The sequence below is a fragment of the Centruroides vittatus genome, unplaced genomic scaffold (genome assembly GCF_030686945.1).
Source record: "Centruroides vittatus isolate TY-2023 unplaced genomic scaffold, ASM3068694v2 contig_1416, whole genome shotgun sequence".
Taxonomy (NCBI): domain Eukaryota; kingdom Metazoa; phylum Arthropoda; class Arachnida; order Scorpiones; family Buthidae; genus Centruroides; species Centruroides vittatus.
The window spans coordinates 576342-600910 of record NW_027120889.1 but is presented as its reverse complement, the minus strand read 5'-3'; the positions used below and the strand labels follow the sequence as shown (position 1 = coordinate 600910).

General features: G+C 30.3%; 1 protein-coding gene across 1 annotated transcript in view; it reads right to left on the bottom strand.

The window, feature by feature from the left end:
- LOC136968189 (erythroid differentiation-related factor 1) overlaps nucleotides 1-24192 on the bottom strand; it is a 42345-nt gene extending 18153 nt beyond the window's left edge. The window contains exons 1-10 of the mRNA XM_067262161.1: nucleotides 24055-24192; nucleotides 15450-15676; nucleotides 13073-13136; nucleotides 12875-12997; nucleotides 10843-10905; nucleotides 9826-9905; nucleotides 6675-6843; nucleotides 4592-4725; nucleotides 2972-3083; nucleotides 2745-2892 (exon numbers count right to left, since the gene is read on the bottom strand). Coding sequence (XP_067118262.1) covers nucleotides 2745-2892; nucleotides 2972-3083; nucleotides 4592-4725; nucleotides 6675-6843; nucleotides 9826-9905; nucleotides 10843-10905; nucleotides 12875-12997; nucleotides 13073-13136; nucleotides 15450-15676; nucleotides 24055-24123 — 1189 coding nt within the window. The 5' untranslated portion in view covers nucleotides 24124-24192. The remainder of the gene's footprint in view (nucleotides 1-2744; nucleotides 2893-2971; nucleotides 3084-4591; nucleotides 4726-6674; nucleotides 6844-9825; nucleotides 9906-10842; nucleotides 10906-12874; nucleotides 12998-13072; nucleotides 13137-15449; nucleotides 15677-24054) is intronic.
- Nucleotides 24193-24569: the final 377 nt, after the last annotated feature.

The following is a 24569-nucleotide window of genomic DNA, read 5'->3' as shown; positions in this document are numbered from 1 at the left end:
GTGACGAAGATAAAGAGAATAAGAATATTGTGATATTAGTGTGTGACAATGAAGAAAATAATAATATAAATATGAGGATTCTTGGTGACAAATTTTTAGTACTAATTAGTTTCAAAACTTAAGCTTAAACTTATTTTTGTTGTCAATATTGAAGTCACTTAGTTTCCATAATTAAGCACAGAGTTTATTTACAGAAATATCTGGTAATGATTTATCAATATCTCATAATGTTTAATGTTAATATTTCAGGATCTTATATTCTATAGTTGCTGATCCAAATCATAATCAAATGACTTTTAGAAGAATCTCAATATTATTAACTCCTTATTCACCGAATTTTCCCCGTAAAAATTTAAATTAATGATTAAGAATAATTAAAAATAATTAAAAAATAATAAAAACGAAAAAAAAACGAAAGAAATGTGTTAATTTTGAAGAAAAAGCTTCAAAGTACAATTTCCTTTTTCTCGCCTATCCGCGAAATCTGACACTGATGAGTCATTGTTTACACAGCTGGATGACCTTGAGAACAGCTGGTGTCGTCTTTCGCGGGACATTCTCATGAAACTCTCGGGAGGAGAAGGGTAAAAAGTAGGGTGAATACTAGATGGTGGTATATTTCTAAATATTTTTTTTAATTACGATTTTAATTGATATTTCCGACCCCCCCGACTTAATTAAACGTAATTATAAAAAAATCTATTAATTAAAAAAATTAAAAAACTATTGGATGTTGTTTTTGACATCAGAAAATAGCTTTAAATAACTTTACCGAAGTAAAATCGACGCACTAGAAGTTTAGAAGGATGAATGAAGTTCCAGAAAAAAATCCCATAAAAAAACAATTAAGCGTTAATTACGGTCATTAAAGGTTAATTAAAATCGCAATAAAATTTTTTCGCGCGGGTAAAAATTTTTCAAAAAATTTGGAGACTTAGAAAACATTCCAAAGATCAAAAAATTTTTTTCCGGGTCCCAAAGTACCGTTTTTTTGTAAAGCTATAAAATTTTGCCCGAGTTATCTCGGGTTTGGACGTCTATGCACGTCAATGGTCGTTATTAAACATGCAAATATGAGTAGTGTTTATATTTATGAGCCTAAGATAAATTAACAAACATAGTTTCCTATATTTAACAGTTTTCAACCTTTTAAAGAATGAAGATCTAATAAATAAGATTCATTTTCATAGATGTAAAAGTGACTACATGAAATCTTTTGACATTAAAAAATCTTTTCTTTATTTTAATACCTTCCGAAGGAAACTTCGACTTCAAAATATATTCTCTAAATGTGTTGTTTGAATTTAAAAAATGTTCTAATTATATAATTTAATTTATAAAGATCCCCTAAAGACAATCTGCTTGCAGTTTTATAAAAAAAATTACTTGAATTAATTAAGAATTTGTTTGTGTGTTCAGTCTAATAATTCTATTTCTTTGTACACGAAATTAACACCACAAAGCAGCTTGATTTTATACTGAAATTCACATAAACCTTAATTTTGACCATCTAATTCAAAATCTGTAATTCTTAAATGTTAATATCCTCAAAATATTTTGTTACAGTATAATAATATGCAAAAATATAACTATCCATCAATAATGCTATAATCATCCATAATTATTCTGCTAAATTATTCAGTAATATTCATAGTGTGAGTATAGAAAACAAACATGTATGTAAAGAAAATAATGATTATACAGTCAAACCTGTTTTTATGCGGGGGATAGGGACCGCATTAAAAAAGACGCATTAAAAAAAATCGCACGAAACTTCACGAGTGGCTATAAAAAATAGTTTTCACAACACAATTAAAAAAATATTTTTTTTATGCGGTCAATAGGGACCGCATAAAAGAAGTCTCACATAGAAAATAACTCAAAACCGTACGAAATAGAATTTATTGACAACAGATGTCAGCACTTGACTGCATCGTCTGGTCTATCGTCTGTTTTACATATTTTTGTCCAGGTGGTGTTTTGTTGACTTTAAAAGTAAATTATTTCATTTTTCGCATATTCATGCAATAATATTACTATAATAAGTGCATTTATGCTATAATAAGTTTATTTAGCTATAATAAGTCAACGTGAGACATGACGAATCGCACGAGACTAGTCGCCAACTATACCGCACAAATAAAAAATCGCACAAAAAAAACCGCACAAATTAAAAATTCGCATTAAAAAATCGCACAAATAAAAATCGCACATAAAAAGAGCGCATAAAAACAGGTTTGACTGTATTCTAATTTATATCGGGATTATATTGTAATCAAAGTGTATATGCTATTCAAAGTTGTAATTGATAAACATTTCCTTCAATGTATTTATCTATTTACATGTGTACTCTTTCTTCTCTAAAAAACTTTTAATAAATATAAAATTATACATTTGAATATATCCTACAAAATCAAAAAATTTTGCAAATTAATCAGAAATAATTGAGTAAAATATTCCTAATTTTAAAATAAAAAGTAGAAAACATTAAAAATATCTCACTTAAGAATAATTCAGTCTTAAGTTTTTAGTTAAACTCATAGAGTATTACTTTAAGAAATCAACAAGGCAAAGGCAAAATTTGTTTCTATTGTAAATGTGTTTTAATCATATAAAGTGTTTTAAAATACTTATGGTAAATAAACTGATTATCATTTTGAAATTTGCTTTATATTTATAAATTAACTTAAATAAAAATATGTTTATTAACTTTACATATTAAATATCATAATTAAAATACTAACCTTTGAAAAGCCAATATGTGTGTCCACTTTTTGTAGCATTCGACTTCAAAAATGAAAGAATATTTTGAGCAATATCTTTAACGACATTCGGTGAAAACTGCGAATTTTTGATGTATGGAATATCCCTGGTTTTGATAAATTCATATTTCTGAAAACATTACTACAAGTTTTTAATATCAACGATAACTGTTTTTATTATTCTTTACAATATTTTTCATTACAATTACCTGTACAATGCCATTAAGATGATAGCACATTACAACTTCTGGAACATTACACATCAAATTGTCTAGCCAATAATCCAGTCCCGTTAACACGTTAATTGGTTTTTTCATATCCCTGCAAATGTATAAATGTAGTCTTAGTTTCATTTTTAATCCATTTTTTAATAATGATTTTAAAACTTAATAAATATTTATATCAGACAATTTTAGAGAAGTCGGTTCTGTTATTTCATAATTATAAACAGTTTCCATACTTGAAAAATATAGTGATCGGTTAGGACAATGTCAAAAGAGTATTGGAATGAGTCACAACTTTTCAATTAACAGAGAAGGTGTCTAAACTTAGAAAGTGGTGCCACATGAGTTATCAGCAGTAACATGTGAGTAATATATGCACTTTTCTTGTCACATTATGCATTGGAACTTTTCCTGAGTACAATAGAGAATAAGTGATGAAAAATGGATCTAGTGTAATGATGTTACAGAAAAAAGGCAGTTGTTGGATCAGAAAAAGCAATCAAAATCAATAAGAAAGATTGCAAAAATTTCTATTGTTTGTTTGGTGGGGTAAATCTGGTTTCATTCATTTGAATTACAAAAACCTAATTAAACCATAACTGCAAATGTTTATTGTAAGCAACTAACGAACTTACTACAAATTATGATGAATTGGATCATGAGAATAATCTAGGCATTCTGCAATGCGAATTGGAAATTCATATACAGTTAATTGGGGCCTCCAGCTCCTAAGTATCACACATAAGATTTAATTAGATGAAAATTGAAGTCTCAATTTTCATCTATATCTGTTCTCAATATTAACAAAGGACATCCAATACAGCAGGCCTCAAGTCAAATATCACATAAAAAGAAAGTAAAAATACAAAGCATAAAGAAGTTACGTCTTAGGGTATAGAAATATTCTTCAGTCCTGCCACCAAAGAACTTAGCATCACTCAGTCTACAAAGAAAGTCCTAGTGACATGCATGGCATTCTCCTGGGACTTTCTCCAACTGGAACCACTAAGAATGCCACAAACCTGTACTAACATTTAGACAAAGTTGCATTATTTCCTTTGTGATAAACACTCAACAGAGATGTTGAAAATGTCAGACTGCTCATGACAATGCTTGTCCCAATGTTGTGGCTGATATTCTTGTTAAAGTTGTACAACTTGGCTAGGAGGTGATCCAGCATTCATCCTACAGCCTAAACCTAGTCCTTTGGATTTTTGTCTGTTCCATCCCATGAAAAGATTTCTGGATGTGCAACATTCTGAATCAGATGACAAAGTGAAACTGGTCATATGCAGCTGGCTATATGCCCAAAAAAAAGCAGCTTTATGAACAATGTATACTAAAATTGGTACCAAAATGGGCAAAGTATCTAGCTGTTAAATTAATTTTAAAAAAAATTCAATTCCTGTGTGCTACTTTTTGTTCTCTCCTCATATTAAATAACAGATACCTTATCATAAAATGAAAAGGTAGTATCACTCTCATGTCAAGATATAGAGTAATATAGAAAACTTCATATATAGTTTTTTTTATTCCGATCTGTAAGGTTTGATGTATACAGATTAAGTTCACTTAAAAAATATGAAGCTGCATAAATTTATTTACCTTAATTTTAAACTAACTGCAGGATGTGTTCCACCTCCAAATATAGGCATATCTGATCCAATCAGCATACGTATATCTTCAAACGTCCATAAAACGTTTCTTAAAAATTCCTGACCACTATCTTGAACCTCATCCTATTTAATTATTATTAAATTATGTGATAAACATTTAAATTTTAATATTTAAATTGATTAATCTTAATCCAATATTTATTCAAAATTTACTAAAACAAAATCATTATATAAATATTAGTGATAAAATTATATACAAGTGTATAAAATTCTACAAAATAATACTAACAATAATTAATTCAATAATAAAAGAAGAAAATTCTGAAAGGAATATATATGCTACTGTCATTAATACTTTGACAGTTTGCTCCTGTATACAATCACTAGACTGTTTAGGACAGAATTGTGAGAATCTGAAGAAGGCAATTAAGTAGTTCAAATAATTAATTAAACTAATAACGCAGTTGAGTGCAAAGTGGAAAAACCCCACTTCCTTTTTCTCATCCACTTGCAATACTCTGGTAGATAAATCCGATCAAATATCCTTCTAAGTCAATGATTATTACAAGGTTAGGACTTGGGTCAAACTAGTCAATTATTAATGATGGGAAACTGTCAAACAGATGGAATTGTGAGATAAGACGAGCCATGATAATGGATAGAAAATATCCATAATTTGTCAAACATCCGATTCTTGACAGTCCGTATCAACAAAACCTGGACCCAACTCAAACTCAGACCAGATTAAATCAAAGTCACCCAAAACAGTTCTCATGCAAAACATGTATAAAAAAGGGGTCACACCCGATCATCGGGGCAGACATCCTAGGAGAAAAGACGAAGCTCTATCTGCCAGCTCCCATTTGGCCTACGGACCCAATTCCCGGTTAGATCCATGATCGTCGAGTAATCATCTCAAGGTATTTTACTTAGCATAGTAAACTCTCTCTCTTGGTCAATTAGCCTATAAGTTAGATGTAGAAATAAGGCATTAGTGTCTATTTAAGACAGTTGTATAGAATATATAGAAATAATACTGGCACGTTGGAGCAAGGCAGGTGTATTAGCTTACTGTATCATATGCTTTATGTTAGTCCATTAAATTTTTGTTATTTGTTATCTTGTCCACCTGTCTTATTTCAGAAAACGGGCAATATCAACTTATCCACGACCTCTCCACTCGATTTATAGCCCTCCTAGCCATCCAATGACAAAGTGAGCAGTTTTTGCCAAACTGTTGCCAATTAAGGTGGTCTTTAGGGCAGTGTTCCACAACCTTTTTCTACTTGCGGCACACCCACGTCTCAACAAGGCACACTAAAACGTTATTCCCCTCAAAAATGTATATGATAAGATACTATTAATAGAATTACGTAATGCCACTAACCTATTATTATTATTAAACAGACATCAACACCTGTGAGCAAATTTATTTTACATTTAATTTCTTAGAATACATAAAAATGTGTGGCTTGTAATAAAGAATCAACAAACATCATTTTATTTCATCAGTGCTGCGGCAGAGAATGAAACACAAGTATAAGAAATGCAACAACTGTGATAAAAATATATAAATAAAACTTGAAATGAACAGAATATGTAAAAGTTCACATCACACCTTTCACCTTGTGACGGCAAACCAGTGTGCTGCGGAACACTGCTTTAGGGAACCAGCACCCCTATTGGGCCCCGTTCCTCACATAATACTATCTGTTAAGATATTTTCAAGCCTTTTTACATTTTGAAAAAAATGAGATCCTGATAATAAGATCAAAATTTCCAAAATTTTCTTACAACTGTTCAAATTTTCTGTAAATATGCCCTTTAAACACACTTCAGAACAATTTTCAAATATTTATGAAGTATTTTTACCCATGAATATTTGTCGCAGAGTTGAATTATTATAATGAAATAGGAAAACTTTTTTATTTTACAAAATAATGTATCTTCTGCATTTATTATCATTCTTATAAAAATGACATCATCCACCGCTATAAAAAATGCCTTTGAATTTTTTCATAATTCATTCCATAAACACATGAAAAAATTTAATATATTTTAGTATGTCTTACCTCAACTTCTTTTATTGGATCAGGAATATTTACAGTATAATCAGTAAATGGAGCAATTGGGCTAGTCGTCTCTCTTGATGATTTCAAGTTACTCGGTTTGGCTGTATCTTCGGAAGATTTTTCCGGTTTTGTCGATTCGCTTTCTTCTTCAGAAGAACCTTCAGCAATACTATTTAAAAATCAAACTATTAATATGAATCTTAACATAACTTACAATATATTGTATATGTTATGTTTGCAAAGATATATTTTAAAAATTTTAATATTTTTCATGCAGAACCATTAATAAAATTTTTTGACACTTCTGGTATACAGTGAAATGTGGTATATGCTTTATAAAAGCAGAAAATCAATATAAGAAAATTATGTTTTATCCCAGTTATTACTGAATAAATAGATAATTTCAGAATCAATACCAAACTTTTTAAAAAGTAGTGAATCCAATTGCAATATTGGAATTATAAAATTAAGCAATACTTTAATATTTTAGGTATTCTTGAAACCGTGTTTTCTTATATGTTGAGCATCAAACACAAGACCGTGTTATTTATTAAACACTTGGCACTTTTCCACTTCTATTAGTTGAGGCATATATTAAGAAAGCCAAGAAAAGCTTGGCTTTCTTAATATATGCCTCAACTAATAGAAGTGGAAAAGTGCCAAGTGTTTAATAAATAACACGGTCTTGTGTTTGATGCTCAATACTTTAATATTTTTGAGCATGAAAGTTGCACCATCTTCAGAAACTAATCAATAAAACAGCTAAATTGTTTAAAAGTATTGTAAATACTTAAAGAAACAAATGAATATGATTACATTCTATTGATATTTTCATAATGTACTGTTATCGACACCAACCTCTAATAGAAATGGCAATCCATTAGAATATGGACAATTAGCAAAGTACAGATAATTTCGGGAATCTTAACTAGTCTGTAAAAATGCACAGTGGCATGGACTAGTCTATCTACTTAGTGAAAGGAATGACTGTTTGATGAATCTTTGACATGGTTAGTGTGCATTACCAAAAAGGGAATTTTTCAATTTTTTAAAACTTCCAGAGCTCCAACTGAGTACTGTGCATCACTAGCCAAAATATATGAAAAATGTAACCAGATTTTATTTTTTAAACACAAAATCGGCCTTATCCATTAAAAATGAAGTCAGCCCATTGAAAAGTTGTTAGGATGGTTTTGCTATACAAGTTCCCCTTGTAGCCTGAGGGGTAAAAACAATTCAGTCATTAGCAACAGAGAGGGAGTGAGTTTTGAGAGCTTAAAAAGTTAAAAGAAGCTTAAACTCAGTATCTGTCAGTACATTCTGAGATCCCTTAACACTAATCTCATATAAGAATGTATAATGTATTATTTTTGCAGAAATAGTTATGTTCAACATCACATTTATCTGATTTCCAATCTGTCATAAGTATTGTGAATCACAAAAACTAAATCTATCAATGACTCCACCTGCTTACACTTTAATCTCATCATCAACCAATTATTAAATTCTCTTCATCTTGTAAAACATGTGTAAAATATGTAGTATAATTATTCATTTTTTACAATAAATGATTTTTCTCTGTTTATTGTAAATAAATGTAAAATAAATTATATTAATTTTAATACATAAATGAAAAAAATAAGAATTAGCACTATGTCACTAACAGCACCACACATGTTTATGAGTTTCATACTGGGTCCAGTATAGAAATGGTTTAGAATGCCATTTGACCTATAAATATGTTGTTGAATGCTTTAAATGCTTTCATATTACCCAAATTCTTTTTAATCTTGGTCCAACTACTGAAATGTCTTCTAAAGGCATCTACTTATCAGCAAATAATGTTTCATGAGTCCTTTCACAAGTTATTAACCAAAAATGCTTTTAATGCTTAAAATGCTTTTGATGGTCCTTAATTATGAGGAATCCAATTTGTGAAAAGTTTTATAAAAGTTGATATTTAACAAGTTTGATTTAGCTAAATAAAGAACCCAATTTCCTTAGGTCTAACTTCCTTTGTGTAAACTCTTCCATTTGTTACGATGATTGTCCCAAGATGGATTTCTGTTTTACACAAAAGCAGAAAACACATCAAAACTATATGATTGGCCTAAAAGAAATGGATGAAACTTGCCCTCGATTGGTTAGCTCTCAAGAGAGAATCACAAGATTAAAAGGAAAGAATGGAAAAAGACAGTGCAGTGACTCAAAAGATCAGAGGAACCGTCTTTGATACCATTCAATATCCTATAACCACTTCAAGCTCCCTAAACGACTGAAAAATCCAACATCAAAGTCCAAGTGGGATCAACTATCTTCACAACAGAATCATCGGCCAAGACTGTGACCAAACTTTTGAACCTTCAAGGTCAACCTTACTGTAAATGGAATTAAGTGGGATGGGGTAATGCACTCTTTCTCTCTCTCTTTCATTTGTTAACATTATATTGTACATTTTCCCTCAAGTCTTGTACTAAATAAACCTTCTTTTAATTGAAAATGAACATTTGTTACTGTTGATGAGAGTATTGTGGCACTCTCCTAGAGACATTCCAGGTGGCACTTAAATCTTTCTGTATATAAGAAGACCCTATTCTATGTAGATCCTCTTCTTGTTGTTTTGTACATTTACTGTATATAGTATATATTAAACTCTATTCCTACCAAACAGTTTCTTTTACTCTACTTCTCTACAACACACACTGCACCAACTACAACAGTTACTCTACATCACGAATCTACATAACACTTGTCTTTTGTGAACCAATGTCGAGAAAACCGCATCTTGCGGTCAACCACTCGGGTCACTAGGGGATGCAACCACACATAATTAAACAGAATCAAATAAAATTAAATAAAAATTTCTAAGTTTATGTTTGTGCCAATGATTATGAAAGTGGTCCGTTGTATATTTTTTTGTTTAGAGATATTCTGACTTTTGAGTTCGTAAAAATTTTTTTAAATATTTTTTAATGATCACAAAAAGAAAACACAAATATTTACTCCTGCAAAATAGTTTCTTTTTTTAGGTCACTGTAAAATATTTTGAATAGTTTATGAAATAAATTCAATGTTTTAATTCTAACTTAGACCACTTTCACAACAACCAGTAAATATACCATTTATAAAATATTCTATAAGAAATACTCACCTATAATATAGGAATTTTGAGAACATATTCTTATTTTGCAAATAATCTCTACTTTTATTTTTACGAAGCATACATTTTTCCTATAAATATATTATACAATTATTTCTGAAGTATACAAATATAGTTAATCATATTTATCTATTATTGAAAGGAAAAAATAATTTAAAACTCAAAAATATAAAATACTTTTATTATTATTTTGTTTTAATTCATTAGTTTAGAACTGCCATTTTATAGACTTTACTAAAATTTGAAAGGTTGTATAGATTTTTATGGACTTTAATTTTTTGCTGCTGATTCTATGGGCAAAACTAATTGTTTTAATCTGAATTTTTGAATAGTATCACAAACTTGCATATGATGCATTGGGTGATATTTTGTTTTGTTTTTATTAAAAACTTATTAACTGTTTCTGATTTAATACAAACTGGAATACAATACTGGAACAAGCTTTATATATACAGTGAATAAGAAAAAGAAAAATAATAGAAAAATTTTTAAAAAGTTTCAATTTATGTTCATAGTAATTAATCGCGATTGTAACTGCATTTAATCGATCACCTTTATAAGTTAAACAGAAAAATGGCAATTCGATGATTTCATTTCATATAAAATAATTCATTTAATATATGAATTTTAATTTTCTAACACATTAATATCTTATACAAGATGTTGCACACGAATTTCATATATATTATTTTGTGACGAACTGATTTATAAGCAAAGTTCATGTAAGTATTTATGTACAAATTATATTAAAAAATTATAAATAAATATTGAGTAACCATTATATTAGAAACTAATGAACTAACTACTAAATAATGTTCATTCATTTATGTGACTATTTCATTTATTTGTTGTACCATTCACAGTGTCGTCAAACTCCTCACACTATTTCTCAAGAATTCTATTTTTGTTTGATTACCTTGTGTAATTAATAACGTATAATTAAAATATATACTTTATGTACAGTATACATTAAGATAATCTATAAAACTTGTTTTATTAAAGTTTTACCTCTTCTTCCAACGTTTGGAGAATATGCTCCTTAAAAAATTTTTTCAACCATTCCCATTGTTTCTGAAAAATTTTTAATTCAGAATTAATATAATACATATATTTATACTTATAAATAAAATAAGTACAGTAGATGCTTGCATTTACAACTTAATTAGTTACTGGAAGCAAGTTACGTCAACCATAATAAATTGAGGTTCTCTATCAAACCAATTTCATATTTTAAGACATGATGATGCCAATTATGAATTATTATGCTTACAATCACTTAATAAAATCGTTTTTTTTTTTAATATAGATTTTAATAATTTCAAAGCCATTTACACTTTTTTAAAGTACAGGTATACCTCGTCTTACGTCGGTAATTGGTTCCAGGAGAGGCGATGTAAGTCGAAAAACGACGTAAGTCGAATTTACTTGTGTAGTTACGACGTAAGTCGTAGTTTCGACTTACGTCGTAACTATACACCAATAATGGAGGAAACGCCAATAATGAGCACTTAAAGACCGCTAAATAAGACGACAACACAGAAACACAGATGTTTTCATGTTTTGTTCTCTAGGATTTATGATGATTACATTAACATTTACTGTAAATGTACATATTTTAATATGATTTTAACGCTTTTCTAGTGATATTACGACTTCAGTGTTTGTGGCGGACGGATTTAAAGTCGAATAAACCGACTTAAACTTGATTTTTATTTTTCCATATACTTTTTTGACAAACGACGTATAATCGGGAACGACGTAACTCGAGAGCGACGTAACTCGAGGTATACCTGTACAATTATAGGGCATAAATGATTAATTTAAGCTAAAAAAATCTGTTAAATAAATTTGTTTTAAAACTGAATTTTGCTTCACATAATTTCAAACTCTAAATTCTTTTAATTATTATGCCTTTGTGTCCTTTATCATAGGTTAAATTTATCTTTGTATACTAGTACATTTATCAATTAACAGGACTTATTATACTGGAAAATTATGGATGCAGATATTTAGTCTTACAGATCAGAAATCTAAACAATGTTAAAGCATTTTTAATAAATAATAATTTGGAAATACTTCAAGGAGATAAAACCAAACAAATAATAATAATGGAAAAAGACAAGAAAATCGAAGTCATCGAAGAATTAATCCAAGAAGGAAGTTATGAACAACTCAACAAAGATCCAGTGAATGGTCTAATAAAAGCTTTAGACAAGACAGGAACTAAAGAATTTAAAAATACAACAATATATAACAGAAGAAGACATCAAATACATAAAAAGAGAAGACAACAGAACACCGAAATTTAACATAAGGGTAAAGACACATAAAAATCCTATTAAATATAGACCTCTAATAGACGTAAAAAATTACATATATTATAATTTAGAAAAATATTTAAAGGATAAATTAAATTTATTAGAAGTATCTAAGTACAGTATAAAAAATGTGGATGAATTATTAAGTAGATTAAAAAATATAACTATAAACGAAAATTTGAATTTAATATCACTAGATGTTGTCAATATGTACCCTAGCATTACAATAGAAGACATAGAAAATTCGTTAATAAAAATCAAAACACCAAATTGGATAATTAAAAATAACTATTTTCAGTTTGATAAGAAATTTTACACCCAAACAGAAGGAATACCTATGGGCACATGTATAGGTCCAAAATTGGCTGAAATATCAATGATGCAAATAGATGAAAAGACGGGTGAACTAAATAAAAAATATTATTTCTGATCTGTAAGACTAAATATCTGCATCCATAATTTTCCAGTATAATAAGTCCTGTTAATTGATAAATGTACTAGTATACAAAGATAAATTTAATCTAAATTATTTTATTTATCTATTTCTAGAAAAATAACTTGATTGTGTAACTTTAGATCTTTCAAAATTTATTATTGTAGATTTCTAAACAATTTTATTTTGAAAATTTAGCAACTTTTCTAAAAAGTAACGTTATCACTTTGTACAAAGAGCACAAACGTAAGATTTCTAATTAATTCTATAAAGCAATAAAAATTTATACCTGAGCTCTGAGTAGATGACTATGAACATCAAATTCATCTAATAATAATGTTTTACCAATGCAATGAACCATCATGCTGATATGTGACTTACTATATGGAATCTTCAATAATTTTTTGATATTCTGTAAAGATTTAATATTTAACTAAATATTCTAAGATCAAATTAATTAATTTATGAACATATCAAAATTTCTTACTTCTGAATCTGATATAACATCTACTTCTCCTACACAGTCTGGAAAATTATGCGCTAGATGAAAACTAAAAATACAAATTTAAAAAATTATCACTACTTCAAGAAATTTTAAAATCCTAATTAACACCTTAAATAAATAACAGATGAACGTAATGTGGCTTAAGTTACAGGGTGTCTGAAAAGTTACCGTGCAGTGAGAAATTTGTAATAGTGTTAAAGTTATAAGTACGGTATTGCATACAAGACCTGTAAGTTGTATGCAACATCACGTGCATAACTGGTCAACTGATACAAAAAGGATAACTTACAGGTCTCATTTGCAATGCTGTATGTATAAGTTTAATGCTGTTACAAATTTCTCACTGCAGAGTAACGTTTTGGACACCTCGCGTAACAAAGCTTAAGACACTTTATTTAAGAATAAACATTTTTGAAATTAATTCACTCCAATTCAGATGTTTAATCATGTAACAAGAATGAAAAAATTCAAACTACGTAATGTCTAATTATACTTGGTGGTATTTATATTTTAAAAATTCTTGCACACGACATGAAATGCCAAAAACATTGATAGAACTTTTATAATTGTAGCTGAATAAGATAGAATGTAAGTTTTTAAGCATTTTGCCAATATTCTTATCAGTTTACCAGGTGTACCAGTCAATAATGTGGATTTTGTTCATTAGATGGGGTTACACATATTAAATAACTACTCACCACACCAAAATTACTTAAAATAACTACGTACACTGAACCATTTACGGTGGATAACAAAACATCGGAAAAAAAAAACAAAAAATACAAATGTTTTTGAATCCCTTCTGGGTTCTGCATCAGGTTCTTAACCATTCCTAGATGGATATTTGATTAATGAATGCTGTTTAAATAAGTTCAATCGTAAGTTCAAAATAATTTACAAAAAACTAGGTTGCACATATGTTGATATATATGCAATTTGATTTGTACGCCATATTGTTGTATTGACAACAAGCTTTAAAACGTCATATATCAAATTTTCTGAAAGTGTTAACATCATAGATATTTCGACGATTAAAAATGTCAAATTTTGTGCCAAAAAAGAGCACTTGCAGAAGTTTTAATTCATTACTTTATTTTGAAGAAAAGTGCTGCTGAAAGTTATCATAAACTTCAGGACGCTTATGGTAAACATGCCCCATCTCAAGATACTTGTGAATACTGGTTTAAACACTTTAAAAGTGATGATTTCGATGTGAAAGACAAAGAATGTCCAGGTGAACTGAAAAAGTTTGAAGACCAACAATTATAAGAATTATTGGATGAAGATGCATGTCAAACTCAAAAACAACTTGCAGAAAAATTAAATGATGCTCAGCAAACAATTTCCTATCATTTACAAGCAATGGGAAAGATTTTAAAGGAAGGTAAATGGACGCCACATCAACTGAATGAAAGACAATGGAAAACCAAAAAGTCGTCAGTAAAATGTTGCTTCGACAGCACAAAAAAAAAAATTCTTTTTTGCATAGAATCATTACTGGCAATGAAAAGTGGATTTATTTTGAGAATCCCAAATGCAAAAAATCACAGGTTGATACAGGTCAACCATCAGCATTGACTACAAAGCCAAATCGCTTTGGAAAGAAAACAATGCTCTGCTGGTGGGATCAGGAAGGTGTAGTGTATTTATGAACTTCTAAAACCAGCTGAAACTGTTAATACTGATTGTTATCAACAACAAATAATCAATTTCAATCATGCTTTGATTGTAAAACAACCAGAATGGGCCAGAAGACACAGTAAAGTAATTTTGCTTCATGATAATGCACCATCACACACTTAAAAACACATTAAAAGATCTTGCCTGGAAAGTATTAACCCACCCACCATATCCACCAGACCTTGCTCCTTCTGATTTCTACTTGTTCCAATGGATGGCACATGCACTTTCTGAGCAGAATTTCAAAAAGTAAAAAGTCAAAAATTGGGTCTCTGAATGGTTTGCCTCAGAACAAAAAAGTCCTATTGGGACATTATCCACAAATTACCTGAAAGACGGGGTAAATGTGTAGCTAGCAATGGACATTACTTTGAATAAAGCACTTTTAATGTTGTTTTTTGAAATTATAGTGTTTTCTTTGATTAAAAAATCTGAATAATAATGCAGATTTTTTAATCTTTATACTGGTACACTTGGTATATTTGATGAATAAAAATGCTCAAAACCACATATACTATTGATATACTTAGATGTCTGAATTTTGAATTTCTTTGTACTCGGGATTTGATGATAGTACAAATCAGTTTCAAAATGTTTATTCTTGAGTAAACTGTTTCTGGTTGGTCTGCGCGTCTTATCTCAGATTTAAATAAATTATGCTATGTTATTTCTGTTTTACCTGGAAAATGTCGTAGAATGGCTTCTTGGGTAAGCCCAACGTCCCCATCGTCCCTTCCATTTAGCCTGGCTTCTAAGCCAATTTGATGGTGGTTGATTCAGATCGGTATTGCTGCTCAATTCCATATAACGAGCGGGCGAATCTACGGCCGAGCATTTTACTACTGCCGTCGATTTCACATCTACACACATTTCTGATATGTCCTCGGAATGTGTAGTGATGCTTTCCTATAATATTTATATAAAATTTAAATATTTTACATTTGTTAAGTATAAAATACATTTTATTAATGGTAAGCTTTATTATTAAAGTGTAATGACAACATTATTTACTTTATATCATTGTATTTAATCAAACTTAATTTGGACTATGAACCCAAAGTTGAGTTTTAATTTAACACTTGGCTTTATTTCCATCTTTATTTAGTTGATATCATATTCGATCTGCCATGCATACAAGGTTTAAACTCAGTCGACACATGTATCTTATTTTTTCTATAAACGGAGTAATCCCTTTTACACACAATATTTATATCTGTTGTACTGTACATGATTTTTCGTGGCTCCAAAATACAAAAAATTACAAAATAGATTAAGACCCACAAAACCCAACAGAGAACCAGAGAAAAAAGAAGAAACAAGAAATGTAGTGTATAAGATACCGCGCACCTGCAACACAACTAATTTCTACATAGGAGAGACCAAACGAAAACTAGGCATAAGATTAAAAGAACACATTGCAGATCTCAAATACCATAGACTAAACTTCGTTTTCCACGATCACTGTTTACTTAACGACTGCAACATAGACAAAAATAACGTTCAAATCCTATACAAAGAAAAGAATATGTATAACAGAAAATTTAAAGAAAGTGTTTCAATCCTAACCGCCAAAAATTGCATTAATAAAAATCTAAGCGTAAAAATAAATGAAAACTGGTTAAAAATATTGTAAAACATACTGTATATATTAATATAGGTTGTGATTATTGCAAGAAATTACATCATTGTTAACCATCTATAATAACTCTGAAAATATGCAAATTTGTACTACACTGCAGCGCAGAAAATGAGGCCGAAACGGCCATAAGACATTAACGAAAAAGAATTTTTATGTCCTTGTGAAAAATCACTTATTATATTCCGTAATATGAATACAACTATAGTCTACATCTTCTAGATATTGTGATAACTGGATATTGTAAAATAAGCAAAAGATTATGTACAGTACAACAGATATAAATATTGTGTGTAAAAGGGATTACTCCGTTTATAGAAAAAATAAGATACATGTGTCGACTGAGTTTAAACCTTGTATGCATGGCAGATCGAATATGATATCAACTAAATAAAGATGGAAATAAAGCCAAGTGTTTAATTAAAACTCAACTTTGGGTTCATAGTCCAACAATCAACAAAACACGGTTTCAAAGAAGAAATACAAACTTAATTTATTTTTTTCACTGTAACAGGAATGATTGTAACCATAGAATCATCAACCTAGCCAAAATTTATGTATAAAAAAAAGTACACATTAAATGAATTAAATATCTAAAAGACAGATTACATCTCTGAAATATTCACAAAAAAATCAAATATGCATTAATTACTTACAGTAAAAATCTATTAACCCAGCACTTGGTAATATCCATTAATCCAGCATGCTCAAGACTTATCAAACTCAAGAAAGGAATTATGTGGTTATGAAAATACTTGCATCATAATAAAGAGGAAAAAGCTAGGGTCTAAACTTTCTACAAAAATAAAATCATATTACAATAGAGCCCAGTTATAAATACAGTAATGCCTTGTACTTTGAATTTAATTGATTTCAGGAAGCCATTCCAACTAAATTGTTCTAGATCTGAACAAGTTTTACTCATTTAATATAAAGTGAATTGATCCATTCCCAGACTCTAAACAAATACCCATTTCAATACACTAAATTAAACAGCAAATATACCACTAACTTCTTAAACATGACTGCAGATTCATTACACATGTACCACTTTCATCTTCACAATAAGTTCCTTGTTCTTTTTTCACCTCAATTGTCAATACTAGAGCCTCCTCTTAGGCTTTGTTGCACTCTTCTTGAATGCCATTGTTACTAGATAGGAATTATATATAAAACACACCAAAAATAAACCTGAAAAAACACTGAAAATACATGCAAAGTACATGCATAATGCAAAAGATGTTTTCACAACAAGAGTGAGAGAAGACTTGGGCACATAACAGATGGTATTTATGCAGTGAGTACATTTTTTCACTGTTCTTGCAATGTATGTATCATGTTTATGAAATTCCTGATTATGTGACAGATGTTTAGTATGGAAGCTTTCTGCAATGTACGTTTCTAGACTTTGAATAGAGTTCAACTAGAATAATAAGTACATGTACCTTATCCAGTCTACACAAACGTTTTACTTTGTTAGGAAATTCTGAGTATATTTATTCAATTTTTTCTGTGTAGACATTTTGCATCTTGTGGGTGTTTAGTATAGCTTTGTTATTATACAGGGTGTCCCATAAATTATCCACCATTTTTTCTTGTGTAACTTTTCTGCCATATAACTTTCTTAAAATTAATATTGTTTAATTGTGACATCTACCATTTAAACAATCATTTATCATATTTTTAAATAATTTTTAGCATGCACATTCAACAGGCATTTTTCTAATGGATGCTTATAGTACTAAACATGGATAAGCAAAACAAGATAATTCAAGAACTTCTTTATGAATTCCAACTAGTTCATAAAGCAACTGATGTCCATCAAAACATCGTGTTGCAAAAGGTGCACAGAAGTGGATGGAAACATGTCATCAATTGCTGAAAAATCATTATCATGATCGCTTCATGAAACATATTGTAATATGTGATGAAAAATGGATTTTCTTCTGCAATCCAGATATGCAAAAACAATGGTTGAATTCAGGCATTTCCAGAACCAATTACTAAATGATTAAAGTTTGAACACAAAGTGACATTGCATATCTGATAGAAGTTTGAATGGCTAACATATTTCAAGTTTGTTCCAGATGGTCACGGCTTAACTGCTAAACTTTACTCCTCCCAACTTGAATGCATATATGAAGATCATTCAAAAAGAAATGAGCTGGTGGCTGGAATGTGAAAACTGACGACAGAATTGTAATATCATTGCGTGTGTAAGAATGTGTGGTTCTGACAACAGCATAGAAAATCACAGCCCACGGTCACGGGCTAGCAGAAGCATGCATCAATCGTCCACTGCGATCAGTCGTATTGTAAACAATGAAACAGTGAAATGGAGGCATCAAAAGAAGAGCAAAGAGGTGTTCGTTTTCTAACAGCAGAAGGAGTAGGGGGAACGGACATTCATCAAAGAATGTCACAAGTGTACAGTGAACACTGCATGTCCCTTGCAAGGGTCAAGGCGTGGCACAAGCACTTCAGGGAAAGGTGGGTGTCACTGTACACTTGTGACATTCTTCAATGAATGTCCGTTCCCCCTACTCCTTCCGCTGTCAGAAAACGAACAACACCTCTTTGCTCTTTTTTTGATGCCTCCATTTCACTGTTTACAACACAACTGACCATGGTGGACGATTGACACGTGCTTCTGCTAGCTTTGTAGTCACATGGCATGCACCTGTAACCCTCTAGGTGCGGGCTGTGATCTTCTGTGCTGTTGTCGAAACCACACATTCTTACACACACAACAATATTACAATTCTGTCATCGGTTTCACATTCCAGCCTCTGGCTCGTTTCTTTTTGAATGATCTTCATACACTGCATTAGCACAACAAATCCTGCTTTAGTCAATTAAAAGCATTTTGCTTCAAAGGATAAAGCATCACCACACATAACAGGAACAAAAGCTAAGATCTGAGAACTGGATGCAATTGAACTTTTACCACATTTTACCTAAATTCTCAATCTTCTACCATTGGATTACTAACTTTTCCAATCAACAGCATAATTTTTACATGAATGATGCTTGCACAAATGTTTTTGCATCAAAGAATATAGAATGATACAATAGAGAAATACAAGAGTTGACTGAAAGACGGATACAGACCATAGATAACAATAGTCAGTATTTTGAACAACAGAATTACTTTATGTAATTTTTATAATAAACAAATTTCTTATAACTAAATGGCTGATAATTGATGGGACATCCTCTGTATTTGATTGACCTTTTCTTTGTTTAATTGATGTTATTCCTATAATCTTAAGGCTTTCAGAGAATAATTAAGTTACACATTCATAACTAGTCTAAGCCGCATTCTCATCTATCTGGTCTATCTGGTTGCATTTAATAAATATTTCTGATAACAGGCTATATGTGGAGTTATGTCTACTTATAGAATTTCTCACTATCCTTCCTGTATCCAAGATTATTAAATGCAGAATATTTTAAGAAAGTTATATATTGACAAACTTTTAGAATATCCTAAAACATTGCCAAAGTTGCCAAGTTTAAAAGAAATCTGAAAATACACAAACTGTTACAAGGTAATTTAACTATTTCTCCACATTGTTAATTAGGAAATGTCTCAACACAACTGCTTCATTTATAATGTATATCATGTCAGATATAACTGCCTCCTTATTCAACATCTTGTATACCAAATACCTGGCTTCTAACCTGAAGCAGGCCTATAAATTGGGACAAAAACATTATTCTGTGATTAAAATTATTGCTAAAAAAAGTACAAAAGGTAAGTTCCAAAAACATTTTTTCTAACTAAACAACAAAAATAATGGTTCAAAAAAAACTTTGTTTTTATTAAATTCAGTTATAATAATTTGTAAATTTAATATTTTGTATGATGTTTTCAACAAATAAACAAATCAATCACATTGCAATTTACAATATATAATCACATACTCTGAACCAATTATGATGTGTATATAAAGAAAACAAACAAAAACGTTTTCAAACTCTTTCCAAGTTTGAAAACTTCAAACGTTTTTGTTACAATATATAATGATGTTTGCACACTGTATATTGATAAAAAGAAATAAATAAATAGAATATCAATAAGGAATTTCCTGGTGAACTATCAAGATGACAAGTATCATAAGAATTCCACAGGACACAGGTACCTTTGTTCTTGTCTATACTCCATTTTAAACACTTCTTGCCCTCTATCTTCGTTTCTTAACCCTTTTAGTTGTAAGTTTAGTCATAAAGATTAATTGTAAGGGTTTTATTTTTGTAACATTTGTTTTTCTTTAAGTCATTAATATCTTAATTTTGTGGTGTATAAAAAATTTTAGCAGTTTCTGCTGATGGTCATGTACAGTGGGTGATCAGTTAATGAACATAATCCATTCCAAGACTTTGTTTGCTAACCGATTATCAATTTTTTATTTTTATTTTTATTTTTTTTTATTTATTTTTTATTATTATTCAAAATTTGGTATTAAAACGTTAGTGAATGTCCGATGGGACAGTTAAACTCTCGCCTTTCGTAAATAAAAACTGATGCAAAACTTCACGAGTACCCACCCGACAGTCTCGCAATGACTATAAAAAATTATTTATCAGAAAGGTATACTAAAAGCTGGAATTACAAGAGAGAGTTTCAAAATTTGGAGGAACACTATCAGACCAGTATCGGGTTGAGCGTTGATGTCGATGTCTTCAGAGTTCCGAAAGGTTTCGAATTGTCACCTGGAAGCAACGGAAGACCAATCGATATTCACTATTTTACAACGCTTTTTTTTCTGTTTGTTCTGTGAAGTGTTCGTTGTCAACATAAAAATCTTTCACAAAAGTGTTCATTATCTGATTTGTTCAAAGTTTGAACTGCTTGTTAACTGATCATCCACTGTATTTGGGTACATGCTGAGAGATTATCCTAGAGTAGGCATCTGTTAATGTACCTGCTATAAATAAAATTCAATGCGTAATTAAGCATTATTTTATCTATAGCACTAATTGTTTGCCTTTGTGGACCAACAGTTACACATCATATTTCACGGTGTACGTGTACACTATACAGTTCAGTTCTCAAATGGCATAAATCTTGAACAATAATATACTCAGATGCACTGTCAAATGTAATATCATACTTTCTCTATTAATATTTCATTAAAATCTTTGCTTTCCATTTTGTTAAAATTGTTTTTTATGCAATTTTATATATACCGTATTTTACGGACTATAAGACGCTACAGACTATAAGACACACCTGAATTTTGGAGGCAATTTTTCGAAGAAAAAAGTGCGTCTTATAGTCCGTAAAATACAGTATATATAATACATTATTATGCAATTATATATTAGTTACTAAATGACTCTACATTCCAAACTAAGTAAACATAAAGGAACATCACTTATTGACTGTGATGTTTTTTACATACATCTTTGATGATTGGTCGATTTCTTCAAGACAACCAACATTCCATTGAAAAGTTTGACTGACTAAATGTTACCATCTTGTCTGTCCCATCTGTCATCAATATTTCATTGCTATGGTAACGGCCAGTGAAGATGGTCAAACCAGACCAGACAATCTTAGTGCAAATTTCCTTTACCAAGCAACACACCCCACAGATAAACAATAGGGCAGTCAAGTAGTAAAATATGAAGCAAGATACCAAGCTAGCAACAAGATAGCAAGAAGCAAGATAGAGGTAAAATATGAAGCAAGATTTAGGTCAAACCATTCTTAAAAATCATAATTCAATCAGGATTCAAGTTCAGGCTTCTCAAAATGGCAGACATTTACCATCTCACCATCTATCTATCAATAAAAGTTAGTTTTAGTTACTTTGAAAATACTGTATATAAATATATGAATGAATAAAGCCAGTTTTCACTAGAGCTTATAGATCTATAACTCTCAATGATTGTGCATGTCTACAAACATCCCAAACATCAACTGATCAAACAGAACACATGTCTATATGAACATTGATGGAATCACCATCACTACCCATCATCCAATCAGGGTTGTCCTATCAACTACAGACCAACACAGGGTCAACTGTTTCCAAGAAAAAGCATTTCAAAGATGGCTGACATCTAACAACTTATCGAACTGGTGCAAAACTCTTATTTATGTGAGAAATCTGTACACTGAAATCTGAAAAAAAAATACATAAACATCCATTGGAAAACACTTCCCAATTTTATGCTGGCTTTCCACTTAGCACAGTTTTGAGGCAATTCAATCACCTTTGTCACTGTTTATGTGCAGCAAAATTGTCTTCCGGTTAGACTCACCTTCAGGTACTTTGCGACAGAGCACCAGGATAAGTTATATTTTTGTGTGGAAATTCTGTCACAGCCAATCAGCATGCAGCATCTATAATTCCAAGTGTAATGACATTATATTTTTAGCCATCATCCATAGAACTACATACAATATGATGAGGAAATTTCAAAAAAGTACAAAAAAACTATCAAACATTAGATTATAAAATTAAATAAAAAATTATAAAACTTTATTTTAAGTCGAAAGTTTTGCTGCCATTGTAAAAAATTTCCATAATTCATTGCAAATTATCTTCCATTTTATGGAAAGTGCATAGGCACAAAGGGTAGCGGCCAAGTTGCTGTAAACAGCAGTACAATTGTGCTAAGTAGAGAGCCAGAATCAGCATTTCATCGGTTGCACAAACTGATGTAAGACATAATGCTTAACTAGACAACAGAACATTTAACAAATACAGAAATGTAGATGATCTATTATTATTGCTCGTCATGATAAAAATAGATCAGAAAGATTATCCGAGGTGATATATTTTTAATACTCTTAATAGCTACTTTTGAATTTGCTATTATTTAAAAGGACTTACACGACCACAGTTTTTTAGTCGGAAAGTTCACCAACACATAACAGTCTTCTAACCAGAAATATTGGAGTGAGAAATGAACCATCGCAAACAAAACCTTTTTTACCTGTATTGAACTTAAACTAACTTCTGAATGTTTTCGGCCTTCATCAAGGCACGCTTCAGGTGCTGAACTAAACTGGCTACCTACTTGGACGTTAGAACGATGCTGTTCAATCAAATCAAACAGCATCGTTCTAACGGTCCAAGTAGGTAGCCAGTTTAGTTCAGCACCTGAAGCACGCCTTGATGAACCAAAAAGGTTTTGTTTGCAACAGTTTGTTCAGCAAGACATTTATTAAACCGATACGTCCATTTCATGTCTATTACTACTCGTTTTCTCTCGTGTATTCTCATCTTTTCCAAATCTTACTTAACTTCTCCGTCAGTATCTCTTAGCGAACTTTCCGACTAAACAACTGGTCTAATAAGTCCATTTAAATAATAGCAAATTCAAAAGTAGCTATTAAGAATATTTATTATAAAACAAGACAAAAAGCAAATAATAATTAATTGATATATTCTTATTCACTAATTTTAAACAAATTTTATCAATACAATAAACATTCTAATAAGCAAAATATATCAATGCATGAGAGGAAGTAATAAAGTACAGCACGTTCAAGTTAGGTACAGATTACTTTTAGATACTTTATCCCTGTATAAGTCTATGGACAAATGATCTAAAAGTAACTTCTACCCATATTTCAATATGGATGATTAAATAAAAGCATTTGCATATATTTTTACTTATATTAAGCTACCTTATTTTTAACAGTTTCTTCTGCTTCGTTTTCTTCGTTCTGAGAATTTGATTTGGAGGTGTTATCCATTTTTTTTTGGTTTTGTTTTTTTATTATTTAATTAAATCCAGAATAAAATTCCACTCTGCCATGATGCTTCTGTCCACTAACGTCGATAACAACACTCCTGGTGGAATATTTTGTTGTTTTCTTTTCAGAAAATAATAATTTAAAATCTATGTGGATTTAATATATAATATATAAAATATATATTTAAAAATTCGTGGCATTATTTTAAAAATAGTTAAGAATTTATTTAGAGTAAGATTTTTTTCTATTCTGCAAGTTTAAGAATGTTTTTAGGCAAGGTCGTTCACGCGGGGATTTTTAGCGGCTTAATCCTTATTTGAGAAGAATTAAATATATTTATATACAGGATATTTATTTTGCATCCGTTTAATTTTTCTTTAGTCTACAGAATCATGCTCGGTAATGCAGAATGCTAAGTAAAAATTGAGGAGTGAAGTTCCAGGTCG